Source organism: Perkinsus marinus, assembly GCF_000006405.1.
Source record: "Perkinsus marinus ATCC 50983 genomic scaffold scf_1104296927884, whole genome shotgun sequence".
NCBI lineage: Eukaryota > Perkinsozoa > Perkinsida > Perkinsidae > Perkinsus > Perkinsus marinus.
The window spans coordinates 117,409-136,289 of NW_003217015.1; the positions used below are offsets into that span (position 1 = coordinate 117,409).

The 18,881-nt window shown below is 51.4% G+C and overlaps 6 protein-coding genes across 6 annotated transcripts; 2 read left to right on the top strand and 4 right to left on the bottom strand.

Moving 5' to 3' along the window:
- The first annotated feature begins 240 nt into the window (after nt 1-240).
- Pmar_PMAR010068 (chaperone protein DNAK, putative) lies at nt 241-2,992 on the top strand. Its single transcript, XM_002788491.1, has 12 exons — nt 241-452; nt 500-632; nt 686-784; nt 845-1,010; nt 1,064-1,160; nt 1,209-1,657; nt 1,706-1,850; nt 1,896-2,002; nt 2,061-2,159; nt 2,207-2,347; nt 2,396-2,641; nt 2,693-2,992. The coding sequence occupies exons 1-12, from the start codon at nt 269-271 to the stop codon at nt 2,780-2,782; spliced, it is 1,956 nt and encodes a 651-aa protein (XP_002788537.1). The 5' UTR covers nt 241-268; the 3' UTR covers nt 2,783-2,992.
- A 1,636-nt stretch (nt 2,993-4,628) lies between these two features.
- Pmar_PMAR010069 (hypothetical protein) lies at nt 4,629-6,997 on the bottom strand (the record flags this gene model as incomplete). Its single annotated transcript, XM_002788492.1, has 6 exons — nt 4,629-4,734; nt 4,784-4,910; nt 4,995-5,064; nt 5,289-5,845; nt 5,892-5,993; nt 6,043-6,997. The coding sequence occupies 6 exons, from the start codon at nt 6,995-6,997 to the stop codon at nt 4,629-4,631; spliced, it is 1,917 nt and encodes a 638-aa protein (XP_002788538.1).
- Nucleotides 6,998-7,088: 91 nt separating this feature from the next.
- On the bottom strand, nt 7,089-10,964 carry Pmar_PMAR010070 (hypothetical protein; the record flags this gene model as incomplete). Its single annotated transcript, XM_002788493.1, has 1 exon — nt 7,089-10,964. The coding sequence occupies one exon, from the start codon at nt 10,962-10,964 to the stop codon at nt 7,089-7,091; it is 3,876 nt and encodes a 1,291-aa protein (XP_002788539.1).
- Nucleotides 10,965-12,572: 1,608 nt separating this feature from the next.
- Nucleotides 12,573-13,353, bottom strand: Pmar_PMAR010071 (hypothetical protein). The gene is made up of 6 exons (XM_002788494.1): nt 13,241-13,353; nt 13,130-13,189; nt 13,018-13,085; nt 12,905-12,977; nt 12,800-12,865; nt 12,573-12,750 (listed from the first exon to the last, which is right to left on the bottom strand). Exons 1-6 carry the CDS (start codon nt 13,331-13,333, stop codon nt 12,631-12,633), a joined length of 480 nt encoding a protein of 159 aa, XP_002788540.1. The 5' UTR covers nt 13,334-13,353; the 3' UTR covers nt 12,573-12,630.
- A 1,188-nt stretch (nt 13,354-14,541) lies between these two features.
- Pmar_PMAR010072 (hypothetical protein) lies at nt 14,542-16,869 on the bottom strand (the record flags this gene model as incomplete). The annotated part of the gene is made up of 7 exons (XM_002788495.1): nt 14,542-14,657; nt 15,207-15,285; nt 16,136-16,288; nt 16,332-16,442; nt 16,490-16,576; nt 16,655-16,746; nt 16,791-16,869. 7 exons carry the CDS (start codon nt 16,867-16,869, stop codon nt 14,542-14,544), a joined length of 717 nt encoding a protein of 238 aa, XP_002788541.1.
- Nucleotides 16,870-17,030: 161 nt separating this feature from the next.
- Nucleotides 17,031-18,448, top strand: Pmar_PMAR010073 (26S proteasome non-ATPase regulatory subunit, putative; the record flags this gene model as incomplete). The annotated part of the gene is made up of 10 exons (XM_002788496.1): nt 17,031-17,063; nt 17,115-17,193; nt 17,235-17,309; nt 17,452-17,564; nt 17,612-17,695; nt 17,744-17,865; nt 17,921-18,066; nt 18,110-18,206; nt 18,271-18,325; nt 18,376-18,448. The coding sequence occupies 9 exons, from the start codon at nt 17,031-17,033 to the stop codon at nt 18,308-18,310; spliced, it is 789 nt and encodes a 262-aa protein (XP_002788542.1). The 3' UTR covers nt 18,311-18,325; nt 18,376-18,448.
- Between the last annotated feature and the right edge of the window lie 433 nt (nt 18,449-18,881).

An 18,881-nucleotide genomic window follows, 5' to 3' on the forward strand; every position in this document is an offset into this window, starting at 1 on the left:
CGCTCGTTTGTTCGCCCTTAACACTCTATCATACTGCTGTAGCATGTCTGTTGTTCAATAACATACAGTCATTTAGTTTGTCCGCTCAACTCACAGTTGTCCACTTTGTAAGCAGAGATGCTGTCCTACCAAGTCACTACTATCGATCATCCGGGCGCAGCGAAATATGCTGTGTTTCTTGCAACTTTCGTGCAAATATAGCATTGAGCAAAGATCAGTCCTCTCCATCCCCTTGTACGACTTTTTAGCCCCCTACAGTAACACTACTATGCTCTCTAAGCTCACGCCTAGCATCGCCTTGGCCCGTCCTTCGGCTATGAGGCTCCTCTCAACGAGTGCGATTCGGTTCGCTAAGACTACTGGAGATATCGTTGGTATCGATTTGGGAACTACCAACTCCTGTGTAGCAGTGATGGAGGGTTCTCAAGCTCGTGTGATCGAGAACTCTGAGGGTGAGCACATGGAAATTATAGAGTTGGGCTGATCCCGCTTGTTTTAGGAATGCGTACAACTCCATCAGTAGTTGCCTTCACCAAGGACGGCGAGAGGCTAGTTGGCATGCCCGCTAAACGTCAGGCCGTTACCAACCCCGAGAATACCTTGTTCGCCACCAAGCGTCTCATTGGCCGACGGTGAGTGTCTACTGTGTGTGTGTCGTGGACTCTGGCATCAACTTGTGGTGAAGGTACAACGATCCTGAGACTCAGAAGGATAAGCAGCAAATGCCCTATAAGATTGTTGCTAGCACGAGCGGCGATGCGTGGCTCGAGGCTAACAACGAGAAGTAGGATATACCCACCCATGGGAGAGGTTTTCCGGAATGGTCTTTGTTGATATTGCTCAGGTTCTCTCCTTCCCAAATTGGTGCTTTCGTTCTGATGAAGATGAAGGAGACTGCGGACTCTTTCCTCGGCCGCGACGTTAAGCAAGCTGTTATCACCGTCCCTGCGTATTTCAATGATGCCCAGAGGCAGGCCACCAAGGATGCCGGCAAAATTGCTGGTCTTGATGTGAGGATTCTCTCCTCGTTCATCCGTTCGTGTGGAGTGTCTCCTGTCGACAGGTCCTTCGTATCATCAACGAGCCCACTGCTGCTGCCCTTGCTTATGGCTGTGATAAGAATGAAGGTCAGACCATCGCAGTCTATGATCTCGGTGGAGGTAAGCTTAGCCACTGCGTCTATTGGGGTGGAATTATGTGGTAATTAGGCACCTTCGATATCTCCATTCTGGAGATCTCTGGTGGTGTATTTGAGGTGAAGGCCACCAACGGTGATACTTCTTTGGGTGGCGAGGATTTCGATAGGGTCATCCTCAAGCACTTGATCGCTGAGTTCAAGAAGCAGCAGGGCATCGATCTCGGGCAGGACCGTATGGCCCTGCAGAGGCTGAAGGAGGCCGCTGAGACTGCCAAGATTGAGCTCTCCAGCAAGGTTCAGACTGAGATCAACTTGCCCTTCATCACAGCTGATGCCTCGGGCCCTAAGCATCTGCAGATGACATTGAGCCGCGCTCAGTTGGAGGGTCTTACTGCTGATCTCCTCAACAAGACCAAGGCCCCTTGTGAGGCCTGCCTTAGAGATGCTGGTCTTAAGAAGGACGAGCTCAGTGAAGTCATCCTTGTTGGTGGTATGACTCGTATGCCTGCGGTGTCTGAGGTAGCATACTATTACTAGTGTGCTCTTGTAGATTGGGATTGGTTTTAGGTAGTGAAGAAGCTGTACGGTAAGGAGCCTCATAAGGGTGTTAATCCGGATGAGGCTGTGGCCATGGGTGCTGCCATTCAAGCTGGTGTTCTCAAGGGAGATGTGAAGGACATCCTTCTATTGGATGTTACCCCTCTGTCTCTTGGTGAGCCTTCGTAGATGCTGGAGTGGTGAGTTAGGAGTGTTGCAGGTATTGAGACCCTTGGAGGTGTGTTCACTCGTTTGATCAACCGTAACACGACCATCCCTGCCAAGAAGTCTCAGGTCTTCTCTACCGCCACTGATAACCAGACTCAGGTGAGTCCATCGCTATTGTTACCCTTGGATAAAAGACCTCACTTTTTCCTCCTGTTAGGTCGGTATCAAGGTTTTCCAGGGCGAGCGAGAAATGGCTGCTGACAACAAGCTCCTTGGTCAGTTCGATTTGGTTGGAATTCCCCCTGCTCCTCGTGGTGTAGGTGGTTCTCTATCAGGTTGAGTTTTCGATCGATTTGTCGTTAGGTGCCTCAAATCGAAGTTACTTTCGATATTGATGCCAATGGTATTGTCAATGTGTCCGCTATGGACAAGTCCACCGGCAAGAAACAGAATATCACCATTCAGTCCTCTGGTGGTCTCTCTGATGCTGATATCGACAAGATGGTAGACTGTGTGTTGACGTAGGTGTTTGTTTCGGACGGTTGTCATCAGGTTAACGAGGCTGAGAGCATGAAGGAGCAAGATGAGAAGCGCAAGCAGGCCGTTGGTGCTAAAAATGACGCCGAGACTCTCGTCTACTCTGTGGAGAGGCAACTCAGTGAGCTGAAGGACAAGATGAGCGATGCTGATGCCGAGGATTTGAAGCAAAAGATCGCGGCTGTGAGGTCCACTCTGACTACGGATGATGTTGATGAGATCAAGAACAAGACTAAGGAGCTGCAGGATGCCTCCTGGAAGGTACATTGTGGTCATTTTTATGTACAGCTTGAATGAGTGATTTCTCTTTAGGTCTCTTCCCAAGCGTATCAGCAGGGCTCTAACGAACAGCAGCAAGAGGAACAGAAGACGGAGAGTGCCGAGGAGGAGAAGAAGAATTAACTGTCGTGAAGTTGGCTACTAGCTGTGCAGTTGGTGCTATTCCAAGAAGTATATATCGTTTCCGTCGATTCATTGCCACCGGTTGTGGGGTTGCTGCTGAATGATCATTGTGAGGGACCATTAGACACCCATGCCTTTGTTACTATCTCCATCACTACTTTTACTAAATACTACTAATGATGATAACGACGAAGGATTGAGTTTCGGAAGCTCACTGATCATGTTGAGTAAAATATCACTTGAGAATTGGGCGACGTGTCTGTGACAGTTCATGGAGGTAATTGCTCTTGGCTCAATAACTCACTGTCATTGTTATAACCAGTCCTCTTTGCATTGAAGGGTCTACTTTAGTTCGCTGGTGATTTCTGTTTGTGCGCTATATCGTTGTAGCTGGGTGGGGTCAACCATGAGGTAGACGTCCTCTAGCTTTGCCGCCCACGGCTTCTAATGGTTCTGATGAGAAGCGATCAAATTATTCGCAGATAGTTTTCGATCTGCTTAGTAAACAACTGAGTGGTCTCTGCGTATGCTCGCTTGTGGATAATTGGAACTATCTATCCTCAATAGGCGCACAAACCAGCCCAACCAAGATAAACTTCATCGTTAACTGGATCGCATTACTCTGAACTGATCAGGTCAGCTGTCTATACTCATGAGATGAGTTGTGTTAGTACCACGCATCTCAGCAGCATAGAGAATTGGTTCAACAGAGAATCGTGAATAGACCAGCATGGATATTATCAACACAAAAACTGAGTGGAAGTTAACCGGGAATCAACAGTCCGACAATTTGGTACCCGCAGTGACAAAATGTAGAGAACTCCGGTGAAGATTGGAGTAACACATACTCCGACAAGAGAAAGTGTATAGAAAATCGTTGAACAGTATGCGTGTACCTTGGCTCCAAACTTGTGTGACAACACTCGGAAAGTGTCCGTTAGAGTCTTTACGGGCATGCGTACACATGGAGCGAGAGAAGTGATTAGTGATTTTCTCAACGTAAGAATCTTGTCATTACCATCGACGCGTATTTCATCAATTGATCGAGTCGAGTTAGCGCGTTTCAGTGGCGTCTCACGGTTACACATTAAGGCGGGCGAGATATAAAGATTCTCCGAGAGAAAAGCTTACGAATCTCATATTACGTGTGAGAGCGACCATCTGTGAGTGTGTGCTCATCATAGGTGTGCGCTTGGAGGGACAGAGGGTGAAGATTGAGGGGTAGATCGAGCGCGTGCAATCGGAGTAATGTGTGCCCATGATTGGGGTCCAGAACATATTGGTCTCTAGCAACACGAAGAGCTGGATGAACAACTGCAGTATACGCGTCATACTCGAGAGAATGAGAAGAGAGGCAGCAACAGTTCGTTGCCGTCCACGGTGTTGATATGACCAACACGGATCAGTATCGTCATCACTGTGGTACAAGCCCATCATCATACCGTCCCAACCAGGGATACCGGGCTGCGTACATGACCGTTTCCAAGTATACCCATCGCAACGAGTTGTCAATCTAAGAACCCCGTGGCCAGAACCTTGGGAGGGAGGGCTAGTTTCTCAATGTTCTCACTAGAGTTGCTGCCGACATCGGTAGTCGCGTCGTTCTATCACCTCATGGACTTGACATACGGCATCCGAGAAGGATCACAAGTACACATCGTCAACTACCAGGCCGAGGCGCTGCTGCTAATCATCACTGAAGCGCCAATGGGCCGCCAAGGCCTTCGTCTCCCTCAGCACTCGGCTTTCATTGAAACTGTGACCAGCAACACAAATACTCTTTCCGATCAGATGGCAAATGTATAGTGGGAATGCTACAACTGAGAACTACTCATTGCTACTGCCCTCAATGAGGGGCGACTGCGGAGGCATTGGTATCAGATTTTGTAATCATACATACCGTTGCCATATCGTCTGGATTGCACCTCTTGTAGTTATCAGTACCAATTAACCTAAACACACATCGTCATTATTATGCGCGGAATGTGGTCTCTCGACTACTTCTCAGCGAGTGGCCCAGGTGGAATCATGAAGGCGGCGTAGTGATCGCCGTCACGTTCGAGCTTGGCTACGCCTGATCGATTCCTCCCATTGAAATAGGCGATTTGGGCGTTCAGCTCGGCTTGATCTGAGAGAAGAGTGAGACTAGTGTGGGTGATGATCGTCAGTCGTTTGTGTGAGTGTAGTTGCGCGTAGTGCTGTTATTGCCTACCAGCTGCGGAGTCGGCCTTCATGAGCAACAGAGCTGAGCTTTCCGTGTGATTCTGCCGCTGATGCAATACCTACCCATAACGTATTGATCTCGAGAGTTACTCATGAGAAAGTGATAGCGGATCATCAAGTGCTTCAATGTCCAAGAACGCTCTAAAAACTATACTCGTCTTCACTACACTACTAAACATCATCGAGGGGTGATACTTTTACTGGCTATACTACACACACTTGACACGATGATAAAAAGTTCAGCGGAAATGACTCGGGTGACTCCTCCTCTTCCTTGGCGTACCTCAGTGTCAGGAACGCGAAGTTTCAAGTTGAGCTCGTTGCCGAGTTGTGCGACCAGAGCAGTGAGCAGCGAATTGACTGGCAGAGTTGCGAAGAGGTTCACCTTTGCCTTGTTGACCCCCGATCGTTGGACATAACCCGTCCACACCTTATGATCGTATATCGGTTCATTTTGGGCGGACACCCCCGATAGAAGACTGGCCAAAGCACTGTGACTTGATGTAGTCGAGGTGAGGCCACCAGGCTTTGTGGCCGTGGCTGCGACAACTGCAGCAGCCGCGGACGCGCTCGCTTTACTGATACGCTCTTCTTGGCGTTTGAGGAATAGTCCCCGCAACCCTTCAAGAATTGCCTTCAAACGCTCAACACAAGCATCGCGTTTAGCCAACTGATCCGGCGACAAAGTAGAAGACGAAGTAGCAGCAGCAGCATCAGGAGGAGGAGGAGCAGTGGACGACGCCGATTGGAGTTTCGTGATGATCTTCACCACCGACTTCTGTAGATCAGCCAGGCCATTTTCATTCAGCTGTGATGCCACTTGAAGGAGCATCTCAACAACTGAATATACAAGAATTATGACCACCCCCACAGCGGAAGAGGATACCTTTGGGGTCCTGTAGGAGCTCTCCAGCATTCTCGCTTGAAAGTAGCCTCGTGAGGACATTCTTACGCAGTTCGGTATCACTCTGACCGTTTGAGGGAGAACCTAAAGAAGAGTCAATAACAGTACTGATGGACTAACGATCGGCCTTTACCTGGAGAAGGGATGGTGGGAGTGGCGGCGGCCTTAGCGATGGGCCCCACGGCCTGCTTGGCAAGCAGGGCAGTCAGAGCACCACCACCCAAGGGCTTCTCTTGGACCTTCTCCCGGACCGTCGGACTACTTTGAGGGGACGTTTTGGTAGGAGCCTTGGCGGCAGCAGCAGCATTCTTAGCCTGGAAGAGCTTGCGGAGGGCGTTGACGAAAATGGTACTGCCAGGCTGCTGACCATCGGAGTTCATAGACGCACTGCGAGCCTTCTTTGTGGACGGCTCGCCCTGCTGATCCACGTCCTGCTGTGTCTTGTCGTCGCCACTCGGGATAGGCTCATCACCCTGGTCTGTAGATCCCTCCTGATGACCAGGCTCTTGCCAGGGTCCACGACCATCATCCCAGCTCTTATGACCATCATTCCAAGCCTCAGGCTGCCAAGGACCATCACCATGTTCCGCCTCCCAGTTCCACCAACGGCCTCCTCTCCCTTCCCAATGACGGTCACCCTGCCATTCTTCTCCTCCTCCCTCCTGCCAGCCCGAGTGCTGTTGCTGCTGTTCCTGCCAGTCATCTCCCCAAGGAACTTGATGATGATGATTATGATGACCCTTAGCATGATTGCTGTGCCACTGAGGTTCAGCAGCCGAGGAGGACCATGGTCTGGCCCTCTTCGGTGGCGTTGTACCAGAAGCTGCAGTCTTCCGCCAATCGACAATGACAGGCCCTCCAGAGCCTGGCCTCTCAGTGGGTGCATGGTCCATACTGGACCCACCGTCTTGATAGGAAAAGGCTGACTGTCTTTCAGCTGTCTTCATCGGTTCGATATGGACCCCTCCCCCTCCTCCTTGACGCCACTTGCCCCTCCAATCCGAACCATGCATGTAGTTCTCGATACTCGGTGTAGTAGCAGATGAGAAGCCGCCACCACCACCATTGCTGTCGCCAAGGTGGGACATTGAGCGCGACGTATTAACGCTGTCTCAACTTATGAGGAAGGGAAAATCGGAGAACAAAACCCTTACGCGAGATTCGAAACGGTATCAGCAATTACACAAAATCAGAACCAACAAGTTGCTTATACGCTGCCTTGCTCCCCATCACTTCACCCAAGGTGAGCATCACTCGAGGCACTCCTCGACGGACTCGCTCGTCCTTGGTAGTCGCCACTAACTTCGATAAGGCCGGTAGAGTCGCTAAAAGGAGCTGCTCATCAGCAACATCACAAAGTCGGCCCAAAACGAAGAGAACTTGCTCGGTTCGATGGTGGGCCATAGGGTCATCAGTGGTAGCCTGCTCGTCCTCAGCGTACTGTGAGAGAGTACAGCATATGCGCCTGCAGAGTTCCGACGTGCCCAGCATACGCAACTGGGAGCTTATCTCCATGCCAGCGTCACGCGCCCCATAATCGGTGGGACTAGAGGGCGTGGTGGCATTCAAGTGACCCTCTGTAGTGTACCGATGACCAACCCACCGCTCGGCCACCTTGATGGAGGTGGCCTTGATATCCTCTGAAGACCACAGCATGCCACTGGGACTGGCCACCGCGAAGAGCACGCGAAGGGCACAGCGACCAAGGTCACCACCCCCACGGGCTTTCGTGTCGCACAGTTTGCTCGTGAGCTCCACGACCTTGGTTGGGTCCGCGAACTTCGATCGGCATAGGGCGATGAGGACCGCCACAGCAGAGACGGTGGCCCAGTCGGCCTTATAGTCGGCCTCTCTATTACCATCAACAGGGCCCGATACCGCCCTTTGGTGAGAGTAGCGATAATGGATCTGCAAGACCGAGGGGAGCTTCTTGCACAACTCCTCGACACAATCCGACCAGAAAGGCTGTAACTCCTCAGCAGTAGTTCCTTGGAAGCTGAGTCCATCAAGGCTTGTTGAGACCATCTCGGCGGCCAGCTCCCAAAGGCCACTGGCCTTCCACGACTGCCCACCACCGGTGCCCCCCGCATAATAGGTCCGTAAGAGATCAATAGCTGCTGATGTGGTAGCCTCGAGGACCACCGACTTAACTTCGCTCGAGAGGCTCAGTTTCCTGGCGATGATCTCACAGGTGTTACCGGCCCGTACGGCCAAAGCGGCCGTAAGGGAGTCCCTCAGGCAGTACTGGGGGTCCAAGAAGGCATTACATAGCAGCTGGACCAGTACCTCCAACGAGCCCTCAGGGACGTCACTAGTGGCCACGAGGTCCAGGACCGACCAGAGCTCCATAAATTTATGTGGTAACCGTTGGGCAGTTCTCGAGAACAATATGGCCTTCGTCGAGCTCGGCTGGTGACACTCATCGCAAGACTCATCTCTGGCCCTAGCCTCGACAACAGGACCCTTGAGGGCTTCAGGCAGGCGTCGGTAGCGAGCCTCCCAAGACGCTGATGAACCAGTCTTACCCCAGAGAAGTTGGGCACATCGTCCTCGGGAAGCAACCTCACAAAGACCAGCACTCACACCGTTCCTCCCTGCACTTGAAGCTGCTGCCCCTCGCTTAGTGGGGTCCGATAGCATAGTGGGAATCCATACGTCCTTGAAGGGGAGGGCCGACTGGAGGTAGGTAGAAGGCCGAGTTACGGTGGCCATGACCAACAAGGCAAGGACGATGACGTCATCACAACGAAAGGCTGCCAGAGACTGCGGCTCTTTGATAAGCTCTGCCAAGTTGAGAGGCAGCAGCACACTAGGCTCCTCTGATGTTAGTGACTCCTCCACCAGAGTGTCCGCTATGTAAGCTACCAGTTGCCATCCTCGGGACCACAGTTTCGTGTCCTTATCAGTAGCACCCAGACGGAGGAGCTCAACCAAGGCGTTGGCACATGCCGCATGGACCTCCCCCTCCCTACCAGCCAGGCGGGGCTGAATGAAGTCCAATATGGCGAGACTAGGCGTATCGAACTCCTCAGCTGTCATCAGAGTGTGGTACTTGCTAGCAATAGAGACGGATCCCTCCAGGACCAGGACGCAGGTCTCGCTCCATTGCTTCTGAACAGAGTCCCTTGAATGGTGTACGATGAGACCCTCCGAAGACCCCCGGTTGGAACGGTCGTCTTCTTGTGAGCCGTTGAGGGTAGTGGCAGTAGTGCTAGCTGCGACCACCTCAGCGAGAGTATCGCACATGACTCCAACCGCAGAGGCGGCATGGACCTCCGGGCACCCGCAAGCAGCATTGAGCATCGAGACCATAGTCCTTATAGCACAGTGCCTCACTGCCGGCCTCGGGTCCAATGATGCACTCTTGAACTTAGTGAGGAGATCGAACCAGAGGCGACCACTCTCTTGGGGATCGAAAGTGATAGGCTCAGCGTTGGCAGGATTGCCATCACCAGTACTGCTGCCAGTGCTGTAGTGACGACGACTGTGGTCAGAAACCCCGCCTCCTCTACCACCGGACATGCGGCTCATCAACGCATCAGAGACGTTCCAGAGTAGACCCAAGGCCTTCAAGGAGGTATTGATGACACTGTTGGTGCTGAGACGTTGGAGGCCGTCAATGAGCAGGGCCAAGCTAGAGTTGGGTAGAACGTCTATGCATTCCATGACCAGCACTTCGAGTAAGGAGTACACCGACAAGTGCAGCTGGTTCACCATCAACTGGCTCGATCGCTTACCGATCGATGAAGCTTGTGATGCTGCAACGACCGTGGGCACATCACAGAGATCACGGACGAGTTCACTGAGGCACACCCAACCCTCCGTGTCGAGCTTGGTGGCAACGGGAGAGTGTACCATGAGGTCCTTAAGGATGGACACGACGGTCTCAGGGGCAGAGGTGGTGAAGGCCTTGAGGGGCTCAATAAGACCCTTAACGCAGCACCCTTGATTGGATATGTGCCCGACGAGGACCTTGCCGATGCAGACCGCGGCTTCCTCTGGATGAATACTCGTCTCGAGGGCAGGAGTAACGATAGTAGTCAGGACCAAGTCCAGTCGCCTCGGCTCTGCTGATGTTAATGCCATTGCTAGCCTTTCTAGTGACCAACAAGTGTCTCTGTGGACCAGGGCATCTACCATGTCTACGAAGGACCCGTCCGCTTCCGGAGAAGTCGAGAAGAGCGAGTCCATTGACACCGCGAGCATTTGGCACTCGAGACCACTATCAGAGTTCGCTGCACTCGACTGCTGTTCTGGGCTGATGAATCGAAGGCAGAGGGTCTCGAAGGTCTTCAGAGCCAGAGTCCAGCCCGGCACCGACAGCCTTTCACCACTTCTATGACAGATGTTGAGGAAGCCTTTAGCACATGTGGCGGTGTGACAGTCCAGCCTGAGTGCATCTTTACGAGGGAGGGACTCCTTCGCCAAAGCCTCGAGGCAGCTGTCCCGACCACTGCTGAGCTGGGGGTATTTAGAACACTGTAGAAGTAACCGTTCAAGGGCACTGAGGACACTCTGGAGGAAGATGTCGAACGCTTCGTCGTCATCAGTCATCATAGTAGTTTCATCGCTCATCTGACTCCTGGACCTAGGTAAGCGTACACTAAGCAGAAGACTGAGTGATGATAGTAGAGGAGCCCATGAACAGGCTAGCATATCGCGAGACTCGATGTGGTCCACCAAGAGGAGTATGGTATCAGCCGCCAATGCCGCCCCAAAGGACGGGTTCACAGAGGAAGGAGGGTCCGAGTCAGCCAGGCAGTCGAGTAGGGACACCCGGCCCTCACCGGCAAAGACATGGGAGACTCCCAGAGTGAGGAGGTCACTGCCAGTGGTGGGTGTGGACAGGTCAGCATCCTCGAGGAGAGTGGACATCTTCATCATCCTGCTGTCGGTGGTATCAAGAGGGGTTGGCACTGATGCAAACCATAGATGATGTAGCACATGACTGAGGCTGTTGACAAGCTCGACGAATCTATTGGACTTGGGGTCAGTCGGGAGGTCACGGCGACCTGTTGGGGCGGCCGATGCTGGACTGCTGTCACTGTCGTTCATAGTGGCATCCAACGGTGAGGAAGTGAACGCACTGTCTGATGATGAGCCCAGGAAGAGGACAGTGAGGAAGCCATTGGAGGAGTCATCGGACTGTAATATCTTCTTGAAGGTCTCAAGAACAGCCGATCTGGCCCAAAGTGGACGATCGTGTCGCAGCAGTAGTTGACGCAGCATCAACGGTACGAGGCCCCGAGCTGGTCCGTGGACCAATTTTTCCCCCGATGGCGAAGGGTCGCCACAGATCTCGCGGGCCAGTTGTGAGCAAAGAGGCGGGTATGAACAGAGTCGATAGACGATTCTCAATGCACGAATAAGAACCTGTTGGTGGCGCGTGGTCATTGTGGTATGTTGAGAAGCCTCGTCTTACTTTGAAATCATATTGGCAAACAGCAATAGTACTTTCCACTGTGGGCACGAGGACTTCTCGAGCGAGTTCTGTGAAGTCCGGTAAGGAAGCGAAAATGTCCGCTTGGGCAGCAAGGGCACCTTTTAAACAACGTGCGTAGGAAAACCATCGCCCTTGATTGCACATTGATAGTCTTTCGTAATGGTGATTCATGGACTCAACAAAACGCCTACTTTCGATAAGCTCTAGGGCGAGAGTTCGCGATATGGCCAACTCGCCCAACCATTTCCCTCTTGAGGCCCTCCCCATTGAAATAAGACACAGGTCGTGGACAAAGAGGAACAGTAGTCGTAGTGGACCTGATGACCAATGTGAGCTCTTACCTGTAGTGTGCTGCTCTAGGGGCCGTAGTATTACCACTAGGGAGTCTATCGGGTACTGCCATTGCCTCTACCATTAACGACCCAGTATGGCCCTTGGTACGCCCACTACTGCGGCCCCCCAAGTTCTCAAAGGCCTCTTTAGACAAACTATGATAAGCCTTACCGGCTTCATCAACAAGGAAATCAGCGACTTGCCGTAGACACGCAACGGCAGTGTGCCGAACAAGACTCGAATCACTACCGAGTAAAATAACACACGACGATAGCAGTCGCTCCATTAGGAGCTCAGAGCTTGTCAATAGAGGAGCAAAGGGAGGTGTCAACAGCAATAGGATAGTTTGCAGTGCTTTCACTTGAACGGTTGGGTCAGTGTCATTGGCTCGGTCGTGCAAATACGTGACCACAGTGGCGAGACGTTTAGTAGTGTTCACAAGTTGTCCCATAATGAGCCTTTGAACGCAGCCAAGACAGGGGAGGATCAATCGAGAGTTGTGGGTTTCCGAAGCCACTATCACCACTGCGAGGACTTCCTCTACAGGGACTTCATCACTCGCGATCAACTTAGCGATCACTCGTTCTGAATGCTCCTTAATCTGACTGTATTTCTTTCGAGATTCGACACATATAATGCGAAGTTCAGCTTCAATGTCACGGACCACACTCTCCCTCGACGATGAAGACGATGCTGCCTCGGGATGAGCAGGCGGACTAGACGATGATGATGATGATGATGATGGTGCCATCCAAAAAGAGACGAGACGCCAAAAAACGGGCAAGCGAGAATCTACTACAGCGGAGCGAAGCGTTGCACGTTGTGAAGTTTTCAACAGCGGTGTTTTTAATAGGGGGAGAAGAGAAACTCAATGCAGATAAGCCTTTGAAGCGATCGCACAGGCGTTCAAATATACCCATACAATTGTAGAAGGGCAATAGATAATCATGTGGTGATAGGCAGAAATTTATCCTCCTCCAAAGCATCTAGGCGATCGCGTTCGATCTTCTCTCGAATGCGCTCCTCCATTTCGCGTGATGTGAACGCTGGTCGGAACTGGGTCAGCTGAACGAGTTCATGTGGGTACTATTGTACACGACCGTTGAGATCATACATTCTTAACACGAACGTCTCGTTCAGGGTAGGTCAGATTGGCCTCCTCTTCGCATCGTTTGAAGGCCTAAGCAGTAGTCACCACCACAAGGATGAGAGCTCCTACCGCCATAATGCTCGAGTGACATTCCTGTATCGGTTTCTCCGGTACAAATACGTCCAGAATTTCATTACAACGACTGAAAAACGAAGCTCAGTGAGAAGGTCTACCGTACTCACCGTATGCTTTGGTTCAATGCTTGATAGAAGGAGAGTAGACCAGAATTACTCGGACGATCCGCTGAATACTAAAGAGACCACTAGACACCAACGCGGCAATGACCAAACCCACGAATAGACATGTTTGATTTATAGTTCGCCATGTCCCTCTTATTTGACGTAGGTCACCTCTCTAAGAAGACCAACAACTGCTATCATCACCACCGCCGTGGGCACCCTTTACCGAGATCAGGCCGGCATCTTTAGGTGATCTAGCATCCTCCTGGACCTCTGGATATCTCACTGGTGGCTTCATAAAGCTGCCTCCTACCACCATTACCAGCAATTACATCTACTACAACTACTACCACCAACGACCATACACCACGCCACAACACAACAGCCAACCCCCTAGGATAAGTGACATCATGCTATCATGCAAAACCTAACCCGAGTGGTGGACAGGTTGTGTATCCTTCCAACGCGCTCTTTGGTCCATGAGAGCAAACTGAGCAGCGGCCAGACGAACCACGCTCGCCCTCCTAAGACGATAAAGCATCGACTTCACTACCGTAAAGATTTTGTCAAAGCCGTAGTGTGAAAATACGCATCATCAACTATATTGTCGAGGAACTCGCAATTCCCTAGTTCGTAGCACAGCTGATGAGCAGGGACAGAAGTCACCTCCTATGCTGGTGACAATATGGAAATTCTGGAGAAATTTTGGGAAATTCTGGCTGATTCCTGTACATTTCTACCCTACTTAGTATACAAACTCCTACAATTAGTGAGGAAACTCCTAGGGTCAGCTGAGGGAAGCGAACACTGCTCATAAGTGCCGTTGATCTAAGTGGATTCAGTACTCCCACGATGATGATAGATCCCATGCAGACGTATGTACATTTACACGACTACTGACGGCAGACGACATAGTGCAGCATACGGAAGGTACCCACCGTCCGCATATTCCTAATCGAGTCATCGCGCGGCAACCGAGATCTAACATGGCCGAGCTATGATCTAGCGTATTCGCGACAAGCAATGCAAGGACAATACAGTCCTGCCCAGATATTAAAGTGAATAGACGTTATAACATCGAATAGGAAGTTAGGAATACCATTTATTATATCGGAGTTGAGGCTATTGGACCCTAAAGACCCCAGCTTCCCATCAACGATTCATCCAATGCCTACAGTTCGTATGTTGATCTGCATTCCCTATCAAAGCGATAATCATCGGCTAGGTAGTCCATCCGAGAGTGTATGATACCGTCATCGATCGCCGGCCGATCACCATACTGCCATGCCACGTTGGTCCTAAAGGGCCATCACCATCGGCAAATCCGCACTGAGCCAGAGGAGACTAAATCCTCATAGGGTACCCCGCTAGTGATACTACTGATGACCGTCGATTTACCTCGGGTAAAAACGCCCAATTCAACCTGTTGATGCAGCGACAATTCAACTGCGTCACTACCACATAAAAGTGACCGTATCAATAACATCTACGACTTGGTCATAGTGTCACTGGGAATTCCACAGTAACTCACATGCGTCTTAGAGCTGCATCCCACATTTGCCTCCACTCCCGAAGCATGATCTCCTCCTCATTCACAGTGGATATAGTCACCCTCTCAGGAGGGGCCTCCATATCGATCAAGCCTATCATCCCAGATGCCCAAAGGCCTCCCAATACATACGCGCCCGAGTACCCCGCATCCACTGGTCCGCAAGGCTAGCTATGGTAACCACTTTCTGTGGCAGTAGGCAACCTACACAGTCCATCCCTGCATTTTGAGATACTCTCACCTTGGTGTGGTATGAGCTTCCTTAGAAAAACTTCACAAAAATGAGTACAATTCCTATGGAGCAGATCGTAGGAAGAACCAGGCCAGTCGTCCTTCAACTCTTCCAGTATTTGAATGACCTCTGTGACTGGTAATCGACAACGCTGTATTGGCAGACACTCTCGATAGGTCCCGATGGAGCCTACCAGAATGGAGCATCCGAACTACGGCTCAGCCTGGCTCACTAGAGGTCGGCGGGACAGCAAAGACACCACATCCATACTGACAGTAACCATAACTCCATTCAACGCCATATACCTACGCCCAACGACAACAGGGTCAACAACAGGTCGCCTCCTCTGGAGCCATACCACACCATCATTACTTCCACTGCTGCATGAAAAGCTCCACCAACACCCACTACCTCCGACAACACCGTATTTACTGATGGAGCCGTCAAATCGTAACTGTGAAGCCCCCATAACCCCAAGGCCGCCCCTCACCTACAGATGAATCGTTACTGGCGTTCCCAATGTAGACATAAGGTACTGATGCACAGGCATCGCCACAGATGAGTACTCCAACTCAATAACTTCTCTGATGACACTAATTTTGAAACTCGCTTGACACAGTATAAATGAAACCATCCACCGCTACCCTCCCCCTCCACTGCCTTGGCTACCGTTCTGCTCTCGAGCCAAGAAGCGGTCAATAGTGCCAGTCATGCTACCCAGGTCGTTACGCACCTTCACCAGGGCGTCCATCGAATGGCTTTCGTGGGACAACTGAGGACCACCTCTGGCTGATATCAACACCATATTATCGCTTGCCCTAGTGCTATAATGGTGCTCTTGCTTGGTCAGCAATGCGAATAGGCGGCGAGCTTGATAGGTCAGAACGAAGACACAATGGTTCCTACCAAGGACGGTGATCTGAAGAGAGCCAACCCACGAGACACCACCTAACATTATCATCGATAGGCTTCTTCAACTTGGCCGAAGTGAGGAGGTAGTGGCTGATGGCCTCTACTGTATGCATCACTGTCTTAGCCTTAGACATTATATCCGACGAATGCGGCGTTGACGGATCACCTAATATTATGTCGCGCGCCACGAAATTCCCCTCTGGTAGTACTCAGTTTCCCCACCAACAGAGTAGGCATCCTTTTGACCATACTGTTTCCCAAGTCCACACTGACAAGCTTCTCGTCCACGGCGACTACCGTACCATAATGCAGTCTATTCTCACTTCGTGGTATTATAACTATCTCCCCCGGCTGAGACATGCAGAAAAAATTGAAGGTGTGAAAGTTGCATAAACTGCACGTCTGGATGAGCCCGTCCACCTCCCTACAGTGAACTTAGATTTCCAATCCATCATCATCATCTCCTTGTCCTCCCTCTCAGCCTCCTTCCCTGGTAGCTTATCCGTGTGATTATGGCCAATCGTAGAGCTGCCACGACCCACTGACAACCGCCGTCCGCCATCCTCAGGGTTGTCGAAGAGCTGTACAGGTCAAACTTTCCTTACCATACGAAAGGGCACCTACCAGAGACATCGAGAGTTGGTCGTGGTTACTATGGCCTTCATCAGAGGTGTCCGGGGTATGCTTGGCCGCCTTGGCCGATGGTGGACCACCCAAGAGGGTCTTGCACTTGGTCTAAGGATCGGACCAAATCTCCATATAGGCATATTCCTACACCTTACCACAGACTCTCGACGACGCTTGGCTGTCGATCGTATAGGAGGTGTCCCCTCGTTCGCCCCACTATGGCCATTACGCACCAAAGCCGTCTAAGGTAAGACCCCTATTGTACTTAATGGTACCGTAAACCGGTGAAGACCCTCTCGATCAGTCAATACCCCCGTTACCTGTGCAGAGGCCTGTGGTCTCCTTTCCTGATCATCTCTGGACAAGGTTATGGTCCTCGACCCAGCACTAGGGTCATACCCACCATTGGGACCTACGACCCATCATCAACCCATCAGGAAGAAGAGGAGGACTTACCTAGTGAAGGGACAGCTGCTTGCGTGGCGGCCATGGGCGTGCCGACGCTCTTCCGTCGTAGATTAATCCGAGCTTTCATTGGAGGGGCAATCAAACTGATCACGATCCAAGTACCTTCTACATAGCATCTCCGTCCTGCACACGCGTATTCAAATATGCTCTCGGGCGCGCGCGTAGTTTTGTGGCGAGTGAGGGTCTAAATCAGCTGACATTGTAGAGTTGACAACAAAGTTTTACAGTATGGCTGCTGCTGTTGCCATAGACAAAGCGGAGGTAGTCGACTCGGTCCTCGCTCTGCTGCTATCCTCAAGGATCCTGCCTTAGATAGCGATGTTGGCCCTTGGGTTCACGCCTACCGACGAGATCGTTAAGGCCCGAGACCAACTTGGGATAAAGACCCAAGGTAGTGGTAGTAGTAGTAATAGGGTAGTAAGCATATCTCAGATGAGTTTATGAAGTGGGCTAGAGGGACCTTGGAGGCTGCTGCTGTTGATGCTCTGAAGGTTGGGGATTTGGGAGGTAGGACACTGGGTACGGCTACTAACAAGTATTACATCGTAACATTACCTTTCTCTTTGTATACCACACTTCTGCCAGAAATACTCAGAGTTGCCTCTCTGACCGACTCTGTCTGTCGAATACCTTCCTTCTCTGCACTTAGCGTTTGAGAGGAGAGTAACCCAACTCCGCCGATATTATTTCGAGAATCCAGACAGTCACACTGCCTCTCCAAACACGGCCACCATCATGGGCCTCTACCTCCTATTCCTATTGGTACTACTGCTACTACTACCATCATGCACACAATCATCATGCCTCAGAGTGCTGACCGTACTGGGGAGTTCCACACCGAGCTGGAGCAGTTGCCTGAGGCCCTCACCAAGACCCCTCAGTGCCAGCTACCAGTACCACGCCCTTCGCTGAGGGAGGCTGCGCACCTTGGTGTCTGTCAGGTTGCTGTTGAGAGGTGCATCATGGAGGGTAACGGTACCAAACTGAAGGCATGTGTATCACAGGCGGCAAAGGATCTGCCTCATTCAGAGCTCCTACTGCAAAGTGTGGTAAACCAGGTTCGGTAATAACTGGGTCCACCGTGATGGTAGTCTTCGTGATAGTAGTCCTACGTTCAGTATTAAAATAGCCTCTTCCTTGGAGAGAGCCTACACGTCACTCAACTCGAAGACGGCTTGTAAGATGCTGCTGATGGACCCCAAGGATAGGAAGTCGCTGGAGCTGTTCGCCAAGGCTGAGAATGACAGGAAGGCTGCTGATGAGGGTACTGGTGGGGGAGGGTACTGTGGAACTATGCTTTGCCTCAGCCAACTTGTCAACGCTGGAATTGGAGGATCCATCGACTCCAGCTCAAGCTAGACTGAGGAACAGGCTGAGTACTCGTTGGGTTGTAGAGGGTGACAGGTAATTGAGAGGACGATGTGGCGATGGTGTGGTATGGTAATTGTTCAGACTTGTGTTCAAGAAGATACGTGATGATGCCTCAGCCATGCCTGCACTGGACCTGATATCCAATATGATAGGTAGGGCTGGTTCCCGTCACTACGGTTGGATGGTCCCCTTTTCCCTACAGGTTACGCCACGGACCTAGAGCGTATCGTGTAGGGTAGGATACTGTGCATCGTCGTCGTCGTTGGTGGTGGTATTGACTGTTTCCACTATGTTACTGTTGTATTCATGACGTCAATAGAGGGGAAGTGTTGGGGTTCACTATTCTCCTCTTTGTAGTGGCTGTAGACCGTATGGAGGGATGCCCTCTTATGTGTATTGCTGGAGATGGTGTGGAAAGGACAGGCTCTGGAAGATTTCGTGGCGCGCGACGGTTTAATCATGACTGGGAATTGGCAGGCCTAGAGAATCCACCGTCTCAATTGGGAGTTGCTGTGCGTCGTCTGGAGGGGTGGTGGGACGGCAGTAGGCCTCATAGGTCATCGTGTGGTCAGTGCATTTGCTGGGCCCCATAGGGTCCCTCGTGGATGGAGAAGTTATATTCACTAGTCGGCAGCGGATGTGTCCTTTCGTGCCTGTCGTCTCTGCTCTCCATTTGGCAGTTTCACACACGAGACGTGGGAGGCTGGG